Consider the following 10,751-nt stretch of genomic DNA (forward strand, 5'->3'; position numbering starts at 1 on the left):
AAATTAGATAAAATAATTGAAGCAGGTAAGCCTTATGGTGATAAAAGAGGATTAGACTATATTGATGAATGTTCTAAAACAATATTTGTTAAAGCATCTTCTATTATGTCTAAGCCTAACACATGCAAATTCGTATCTCAATATGATAGATTTGTGTCTATATGTCATGTGGTGTTGAAGGTCATATTAGACCTAATTGCTTTAAATTGAAAAATTCTCAAAACATTACTTACGTAACAAAATTTTCTCAAAATATAAAATTTAACAATGTTTTAAGAAATAATTTTTCTATTGAAAATAGTCCAAGAAATAAATTCCTGCATGATGTTTGTTTCTCGTGTGGTAAGTTTTTTAATATGAATACAAGCACGATTCCTAAATTTGTGAAAACTAACTTGTTAGGACCAAAACAAGTATGGGTACCAAAAGGTCAATTTTGAATATTTGAAAGCCTCCAAAAAAGATAAGTGGTATTTGGATTGTGGTTGCTCAAGACGCATGAGGGGAAACCAATCCAAGTTGGTGAATCTTTTCAAGAAGGATGGCAGCTTAGTAACTTTTGGCGACAACAATAAAATTAAAATAATTGGTAAGAGTACTATAGGTAATGACTCTGGTACTCTCATAAAAAAATGTACTTTTAGTTGATGGTTTAAAGCCTGACTTACTTAGGATTAGTCAATTATGAGATAAAGGTTTTAGAGTTATATTTGATAAAAATAATTGCATAATTGAAAATGTTAGTGATAGAAAAGTGTTGTTTGTTTGGAAATAGGGATAAAAATGTGTACATTATTGATTTAAATGATTGTCCAACAAATGATAAATGTCTTTCGGCTTTGCATGATAATTCTTGGTTATGGCATAGAAGATTAGGACATGCTAGTATGCATTTGATTTCAAATATCTAAAAAAATTCATTAGTTAGAGGCCTTCTTAACTTTAAATTTGAAAAAGATAAAATATGTGATGTTTGTCAAATGGGTAACCAAAGTGGACTTATTTGGCCTTTATAAAATACCTAGGTATGGAGGGAATTACTATGTCTTTGTGATAGTTATGATTTTTCGAGATTTACTTGGGTTTTGATGATAAAACATAAAAATGATGTTTTGAAAAGATTTGCTAGTTTTGTAAAACGTTTTCTAAAACCGAGTCCAAAATGAAAAAGATTTAAATATTTACTTGGATTTTGATGATAAAACATAAAAATGATGTTTTGAAAAGATTTGCTAGTTTTGTAAAATGTTTTGTAAGACAGTCTAAAATGAAGAAAGTTTTTTAATTACTAAAATTAGGAGTGACCATGGAGGGGAATTAGATAGAGTAGCATTTGAAATTTTTTGTGAAGATAATAGTTTTTATCATGGATAATGGTTTTTATCATGATTTCTCCTCTACAAGGACTCCTCAACAAAACGGTATATTTGAAAGAAAAAAATCGTACTTTACAAGAATTTGCTAGATCTATGTTAAATGAATATGATTTACCTAAATATTTTTTGCGGAAACCGTTAATAATTATGTTTCAAATAGAGTTTTAATTAGACCTGGTTTAGATAACTCCTTATTAACTTTGGCATAATAAAATTCCAAATATTGGGTATTTCAAAATTTTTTTGTTGCAAATGTTTTATTTTAAACAACAAAGAACATTGGATATTGATATTTTTATTAGTTTTTCATCTATTAGTAAAGCTTATGGAGTTTTTAATAAGAGAACTTTAGTTATAGAAGAATCTATGCCTGTGATATTTGATGAATCTTGTAATGATATTTTTAATGAGTCTATTTGTAGGGATGATTTAGAAAGAAATTTTAGAGATTATGTGACAACGGAAAGGAAACTCTTTCAAGTAAAGAAAAAATGAGCTTAAATGAAAAGAAGAAATTTTTTCTATCAGTGCCAAAAGTATGGAGGTATGCCTCATTTCATCCCAAGGACTTTGATAATTAGTGATCACGAACAAGGTGTGAAAACTCGTTCCTCTATTAATTTATTTAATAATCTTGCTTTTGTTTCTCAAATTGAACCAAAAAGTGTTAAGGATGCCGAAAATGATGAGTTTTCAAGAAGAACTAAATCAATTTGAAAGTAATAAAGTTTGGGAATTAGTCCATAAACCCTCTATTATTTCCATTATTGGAACGAAATGGGTTTTTAAAAATAAAATTGATGAAAATGGGAATATCATTAGAAATTAGAGCTACCGTTGTAGCTCAAGGTTATTGTCAGGAGGAAGGTATAGACTATGAAGAAACTTTTGCACCTGTTGTTAGATTAGAAGCTATTAGAATGTTACTTGCATTTGCTTCTTACAAAAAATTTATATTATATCAAATGGATGTGAAAAGTGCATTCTTAAATGGTTATATTATAGAGGAAGTTTATGTAAAATAACCTCCTAGATTTGAATTTCCACATCATGTTTATAAGTTGAAAAAGACTCTTTATGGCTTAAAACAAGCTTCGAGAGCTTGTTACGATATACTTAGTAATTTTCTTATTGAAAATGATTTTAAAATGGGTAAGCTCGTACACTACTCTCTTTATTAAAATTAAAGAAAAAGATATGCTATTAGGGCAAATATATGTGGATGATATTATGTTTGGTTCTACAAGACAGTGCCATATGTGTATTTCTTTGTCTTCATATACCATATAAGGTACGACCAATATAGGAAAAATGTAGCATTAACGAATTTTTAATTGTGGATACATATGGATCCTTAGCATACTAAAACGACTGCTATTATTGGTATCAAACCAATAATGATTCATACAAGCTAAATCTTCTAATCGATAATTGGGCCACAAAAAGAACTTGAATTTATTTAGTTTATTTTTATATCTATCAAGATGTTTGCTTCTTTTATCTAAAACTTGATCATGAGTTTTTACCTTATTTGCATTGTAAAATCTTGTATTTCTATGGATATCATTTCTATTCCCAGAATTGAAACAAATTAGAATTCTGGACTCTCTACGACATCTAGGGGATAAGATATTTTCCGGAACAAGCAAATCATAATGATTGTTGGTTCTATTTTCATTCGTTTTTTGATGTATTGCAATGGATTCAACAAAACTCTTTTTCTAAATGTCTAATGAGTTTGAGATGAGTAGGATGGGAGAGCTCTGTTTCTTTCTTGGACTTCAAATCAAACAACCGAAAGATGGTATCTTTCTAAATCAAGATCAAGAGAAGTACATTAAGAATTTATTCAAAGGGTTCAAGTTCAATGGAGGTAAGATTGCAAAAACTCCAATGAGCACATCTACCAAGCTTGATAAGGATGAAAAAGGTAAATGTGTAGATATAAAATCTTATCGAGGTATGATTGGATCTTTACTTTATTCTAGTAGACTTGATATTATGTTTAGTGTAAGTCTTTGTGCTAGGTTTCAATCTTGTCGTAAGAAATCTCATCTACATGCCATTAAAAGAATATTTAAATAATTGCTCGGGACTATTAATTTAGGATTGTGATATCCTATGAATGGAGTTTAAATTGGTAGGATATTCATATGCGAACTTTGCGGGAAGTTTACTTGATCGTAAAAGTACTAGTGGAACTTGTCAATTTCTTGGTACTTCATTAGTTTCTTGATTTAGTAAATAGCAAAATTCGGTTGCCTTATCTACTACAGAAGCGGAATATATTGCCGCAGGTGTTGTGCTCAAATTCTTTGGATGAAATAAACTCTGTGATTTTAGATTAAAATTTGATAGTGTGCCTATCTTTTGTGATAACACCAATTCTATTATTCTAACCAAAGATTTTGTTCATCATTCTAGAACTAAACATATTGACATTAGACATCATTTTATTAGAGAGCATGTGCAAAATGGACATATTATTCTTGTTTTTGTAAACTCTAATAATCAATTAGCAGATATTTTTACAAGCCGTTAAATGAATTTTTTTTTTCAAAACTAGGCTTGAGCTTGGTATTATTCGGTGTAATATATCTTGATTTTGAGTTTGGTATTACTAAGTGTGATATATCTTGAATTTTATAATCTTAATTATAGGCATGTTCTTAGGGGAACATGTTATTCTTTTATTATTGTTTTATTGTTCTTTTTTATGATTAAAGGGGAGAAAATTAAGAAAAATATGCTTTAAGTTTGTTATTTTATAATTAATGAATCACTTCGTTGTTATTTTATAATTAATGAATGACTTTGTTGTTGTGATGTTTCATAATTCATTGGAGCATTAATATAGGGGAGAATATGGATATGAGTGAATTTCAAATTTCTGATAATATATTAGAATGCTATGATGATGCATCGATATTGGTATCACGATATTATTATTTCGACATGTTCATCATTTTAAGTTTTATGATTTTATGGAATTCATACTACTTTTCTCGGCTGTTGCCTTTTTTACCCTCAATCTCAAATTAATTAATTTTAATTAATTAATTAATGTTTTGATGATAACAAACCTACATTCAATTATTAATCATTCTCAGTATTTTGTCCACAGTGTAACGTTGGGAATAACGATTTCCACGTCTTTTTTTGTTCACTCAAATTAGAGATAAAACGAAGAAGTTTCAGTCAAAACAAGATACCCAACGTGATGATGTGGAGGCAAAATTGACATCATGGACCAATCAAATTCAAAACAAGATACCTGACGTGATGATGTGATGATAAAATTGATGATATGGTTACAAAATTGACATCATGGACCAACGGCAAAATTGATATCATAACCAATCAAAGTATAACAGTAACAAATGGTGGAGTTTTCCATTACATTTATAAAAAAATTCCATTACTTCTCAATTAAAAAAAAGAGTATTTGAATTATAAAATCATTTCAATTAGATTTATAAAAGTTTGAATTATAAAATTATTTGAATTACATTTATAAAAGTTTCGGTTACTTTTAAATAGAAATAAATTATAATGATTTCATTTTTAGAAAGAAAATTATTTGAAAAAATTATTTCAATTACACTTATAATGATTTCAATTAAATTTATAAAACTTTTCACTTACTTATTCATTAACATTTTTTTAATTATATTATTCCATTTTAATATGTTATATATATATATATATATATATATAATAAAAATGAATTTAAAATATTTTTAATATTTATTTAAAATAATATATATTATATATATTTAAATGAAACATGTGGTCTATAATTTTTTACGATAAATTTAAAAATAAATAAATATTATTTTTCGTGGTCTACGTTTCGGTTCACGTTTTAGTGGTCCGTATCAATTCTGATTTTTACAACTTGATCGCTATTTAAACTCATCACCTCTTCGTATTTTTCAGAACACAACACACACAGAACATTTTACAATACACAAGTTCAATAGTTTCCTCTATCTAAACTTTTTTTAAAAGTCTCCATGGTTGTTGTCTCAAAAAGTTTCCAATTTTATTTCTTGTTTATCGTGAAAGAGAGTCTATTGTAGTGTGAGAAAATTGTAAATCACTCTTTCAGAGTTGTGGTGTGTAGTATGTTTTTATAAAATTCAAACAGTTGTACAGGTTTGATCCTGAGCCGTGGAAATGATTGAGTTGCTCTTGAACTCGTGAGCGGTGTAGCGGTTGGACTTTGATTCGAGGAAAGAGTCAGAAAGTTTTATTCAACTTCCCAAGAGGCGCTTGAGGAGTGGATTAGGTCGAGTTTGAACGAACCACTCTAAAACTAGGGTGTTATATTTTCTAACATTTTTTCTATTTAAATTCTAAATTTTAAGTTTTATTCCATGTTTTAAGTTTTATTGTTATTTAAAAAAAAATTAATAATTACATTGTTGAAACTCTATTCACCCCTCTATAGTTGTCATATCGATCCAACATCGACTAGGCTAACCTTGAGATATTATGAAAACTAGCTTAGGTAAACACCAAAAAGACTCATCAAATGATTAACTACTCCCAAATAGCAATTTAGATGAGTAATAGTGCTCTAGCAGCAAGTGACAGGGTGTCACGCTATGAGAACCCAAGTTGGTCACATGAGAAGGAACTATTAAGGCTATTCTTGGTAAGACAATAAGGACTACAAGGTTCATGTAAAGGTCATGTTACATTCAAATGAAGATTAGAGAGAAGAACATACCAAAAGTTTCATTTAGGAGCTATAAGAGAATTAAGAGATTACCGTTATGTCCTTCGACGTAACTATTTCTTGTCGAGTTTAAAGAACTAACAAATCAAGTGTTTGTAGGACTTTCTTGATATGGTTATTATTGTCATCATTGATGACATATCAGCGTTTCAAGGTGGAGGAGGATTACAAAGATCACATAAGAAAGATCTTGACAGTGTCAAGTGTGTGCTAGCTAACGCCAACCCTCAAAGTGTATCTAGAGAATTGTAAAAGGAACTCCAATCAAACGGGAGAATTGGAATGAACAAATCAATTTTGTGATTGCCTAGATGGAGGACTTTGATGTCATGTTAGGTATGAATTTTCTACTAAAATACAAAGTAATTTCCATGTCTCTAACTATTGTTCAAATTAATACTCGACCACTTAAATGGATGAAGATGATGTCAAACACTACCATTGAGACAAGAACCAAATTAGAAATTAAGCAGCGAAAAATTAAATTACATTATCATAATTCATATTCTTATAATAATGTTAAACACGAGAAATATGCAACAAACACAAGTTGAAATAGTTCAATTGAGACACAAACCATAAAAATAAAACTAGAAACATAATCCATGATCAAGTTTAGGAAAGAATCTGAAGTTTGAAACAAGTAGTTATTTGTTTCAACTTTATTATTGATAGGAACAAAGACCTTGGTTTGCTGAAGTGAAGCCTCCATCAACAATTAAGTTATGTCCACTCACAAATCTCGATGCATCACTTGCTAAATACAAAGCAGCTTCAGCTATATCTTCGGCCCTTAAAATATCTCCACATTTGAAATGCGAATAAACATTAGGAAACTCATCGCCATCTTCAAGCTTAAATAGATCCCTAGTCATCTGCGAGGGCACTACATGGGGCGACACACAATTAACCCTTATCCCATATCGTCCTAAATCAACCGTTGCATTCTTCATCAATCCCAACACGCCATGCTTTGAGCTCGTGTACCCATATGGCCCAATCCCACCAATTACCGAGCAAACACTTGCCGTCATGATTATGCTACCTTGACGAGCTGGAATCATCGCCCTTGCAGCATGCTTGGTGCCCAAAAACGTCCCAAGTAAGTTGACGTTGAGTACATTTTGAAAGTCCGATGATTCGTTTTCAAGAAAGTTAAATTTGAGAGTTCCAGAAATGCCTGCGTTATTCAACATGATGTCTAACTTGCCATACTTGGCAATGGCTGTGTTAACCGCATTTTCGATGTCTTTCTCTTTCGTTACGTCGCAGTGGACGAATGAAGATGACGAAGAACAGAGATGGCGGGAAAGAGAGTGACCGACATCGTCTAGGATGTCTGCAAGCACCACTTTGGCTCCATGCTTAAAGAAGAGTTTTGCTGTGGACTCCCCAATTCCTCTGGCGGCGCCTGTGATTACTGCCACTTTGCCTTCTAGCCTAGTAGTGCACCAAATAGTGAAGTGGTCGTAGATATTTAAGTGACCAATTAAAATTAAGCATATTAAGATTTTTTTTTTTTAAAAACAAATATTAAAATTAAAATTCAAAATGAAACCGTTTACATTCGAATATATAACTTTTTTCATCATAAGTTAACTATGCTTCAAAATTTAAACCGCTTAAAATGGTTAGCGACTTAGGTATATATCTTTAATTAAGAAACTAGATTTAAATATTTCAATATTCATTTGTGATCGAGTAAAATGAAATGAAAATGACATTTTTTTTTGTACAATGTTCCCGGCTTAGAATTGGAATCTAGATTCGATACCTAAGGACGAAATTCTCTTGCATACAAACATTACCCTGTTACCAAGAGTGATGACTATCATCTCCACAAATCATGGTGGGTTCTTTTAACATGATTTGTTATCACTCACGTAGAAAAATTTCATGGAGATCACACAATATAAAATCGCTATAAGAAAACTACGCTTAACTTTGAAGTTTCTATGATTGAGTTACTTAAAAAGAAAGTGCACTTTGTTAATATAAGTAGTAACTTTAATTCTTTTAAATTTTTTTCAACCATTATAACCTCATGATCCACTCTCATTCAGATATGGTCTTGGTTCATTCATGTACCCATCTTTCACTCGAGCATCACATGCCCCCATATATTATAATAGTTAGATGGAAAAAGAATTTTCGATCAGTTGCCTTGGCTCAATTGCCTCATTTTACCCTTTTGAATCATTTCAGAACCATTTCTAGTACAATTAGTGCCGGAAAATGTCATCATAACCACCATTTTAGACAATTTAAATTTTTTTTAGCATTATTTAGAATTAATCTTGGAATAGTTGTGACAATGGCTCTATGGTGGCTCTGAGCCTAATTTTTTGAATGGATGGAACATTATAGGTGAAATTGGACGACATGAAGTTGAATCTAGGAACAAATCAAGCTAAGGAGCACTAGGTTGAGATTGACAGTTGGAACACCTACGAGATAGGTTGGATGCAGTTGTTTGATGCATGAATAACACATCACTTAGGGTACTATTTACATGTTATTATTTAAGTAATGATATCATAATGAATTATGTGATGCATGTAATTCCTTTTATGTTTGGTAATGAGTGTTATGTTGATGGGACTATGTTTATGCCTAAAGAGATACCATGATATATCATGTATGATAAGCATGAATGAAATATCATGAATATGGATGTACGTCTCCTAAGGAATTTACGTCTTGATAAGCATGAAAGTATTTGTGTATCATCTTGATTTTAATGTGGGACCTCATGGATATTGTATGTCATATGATCATGAATTACTTCTCTAACATGTTTTGTACGGATGCGTACACCATGACATTTATTAGAGTTCCTTTCCTTTTTGTTAGTTATTGGCCGCACGAGTGTGCACTAGCTCATAGTCAAGCGTATGGTGTATGTTAACAAACCCACCTAATGGGTTTATGTGCTCGTGCATGAATTGTGTATATAGAATTACTATGCATCTATCAAGAATAGAAAGTAGAGCCTAATGAACAATCATAAAAAGTTTGGTCCCACCACTCTAATACATATTTCCTCAACTCTAACGGTGAAGTCACTTACTAAGTTTTTTTAACACTCATCATATGTTTTTTTTCGATAAAGAAAAAGAGTTGATGCACAGTTGACCGTGTTTGCTAAGGAGGCCATGCAAATGTTTCAATGTTCAAATACTTTAGTAATATTTTTATCTTTGAATTTATGTTCAGAGATATTTGATCTAAGTTGCTAAGTGTACGAATATCTAGAATGTTAGAGCCTCATATACAAATGGTCGTGAGCCGACATTATTCCAAGGAAAATAACTAAATATTTGTGCCTCATGTATAACGAGTCAAGGGTTGGTGTGTTCCTTTGGGTGTTGAGGCATCAAGTATAAATGGTTGGGGTGATACGCCAATATTGAATAAAGAGAAGCATTGATACCCTAAGTATAAATGGTTATGGGTCGATATAATGAATCTTGAAGCAAGTATTGAGGTCTTTGGTATATATGTTCAAGGGCCAATATGTTGCTCACTAATTGAGTTCTTGGTATAAATGGTCAATGGTCAAGGGTCAAGTGTTGATATTTGTATAGAAACATTAGTCAAGGGTCAATGTATCTCGAAAGAGTAAGTCTCCGAATATGGAAAAACGATTGATAAGAACTTGGAAAGAGGTTGAAAAGATAGGTTAGGACTCGAAGTAATGTTTGAAAAATAATACTGGTCAAAGATTGAGTGAGTAGATTGTCAAAATATCATCATTAGTCCAACAGGGTCAAACCCAATAATTGTACGAGCCTATTGTCTACCTACTTTAGTAAAATAATTTAGATATTTTAGGAATAAATAATTAGATATTTTAGGATTAAATTGTCTAGCCTCTACTATAAATACTCATTTACTGTACTAAGGTTTTCATCCCAAGAATCACCCTACTAAGATTTTCATCCCAAGAAATCCAAAAAATCAAGTATAGTGCAGTTGTATTCTACAAAGTGTCTTGTAATCTTTTCTCGATTGGTCTTAATAAAGAGTTCAAGTGCACAAAGAGTGGGGTTTAACAATCTTCTATTAGAGCAAGGTTGGTGTAGGTTGTCTGATCTTTTGGAATTCTTAGTATGCTCTATGGTGGTAGCTCTATTTTATCTTCCACATTAGAAAAGATTTCTTAAGATTAGTAGTGTGTGAGTTTCTTTGTGTCGTGATTAGCCATTGCCTCTGCAACTTTTGTATCGAAAAGATTTGTTTGGTATTACTAAGGTATTGCCAACATGATGTGTGATTTCCAAATTGTTGGAGGAATTAAGAAAATCAACCGTAATAACTACAACAAGTGAGCAACATGCATGATTTCCTACTTACAAGGATAGGACCTTTAGGAGGACGTTGGTGGGAGTGAAACTACGTCACCAGAGGAGGATCCTAATGGTGCCTTTGTGCAAATGGAAAATCAAAGTAGGCAAAACGATGTTTTTCTTGAAGACCACAATAGAAGAAGAGATGTTAGAGCACATTTGAGATGATAATATATTGAAAGAGGCATGAAACACATTCATAAAGTTGTTCTGAAAGAAGAACGATTTATATTGCCAGACTGGGACAACATTGAATTTTTCCGGGGGGGGGGGGGGGGGGTG

At 31.4% G+C, this 10,751-nt stretch overlaps 1 protein-coding gene across 1 annotated transcript in view; it reads right to left on the minus strand.

Moving 5' to 3' along the window:
* Positions 1-6,598: 6,598 nt before the first annotated feature.
* LOC111471670 (secoisolariciresinol dehydrogenase-like) overlaps positions 6,599-10,751 on the minus strand; it is a 10,149-nt gene continuing 5,996 nt past the window's right edge. The window contains exon 2 of the mRNA XM_023117394.1: positions 6,599-7,560. Coding sequence (XP_022973162.1) covers positions 6,786-7,560 — 775 coding nt within the window. The 3' untranslated portion in view covers positions 6,599-6,785. The remainder of the gene's footprint in view (positions 7,561-10,751) is intronic.

Source organism: Cucurbita maxima, unplaced genomic scaffold (assembly GCF_002738345.1).
Source record: "Cucurbita maxima cultivar Rimu unplaced genomic scaffold, Cmax_1.0 Cma_Scf00054, whole genome shotgun sequence".
NCBI classification, from domain to species: domain Eukaryota; kingdom Viridiplantae; phylum Streptophyta; class Magnoliopsida; order Cucurbitales; family Cucurbitaceae; genus Cucurbita; species Cucurbita maxima.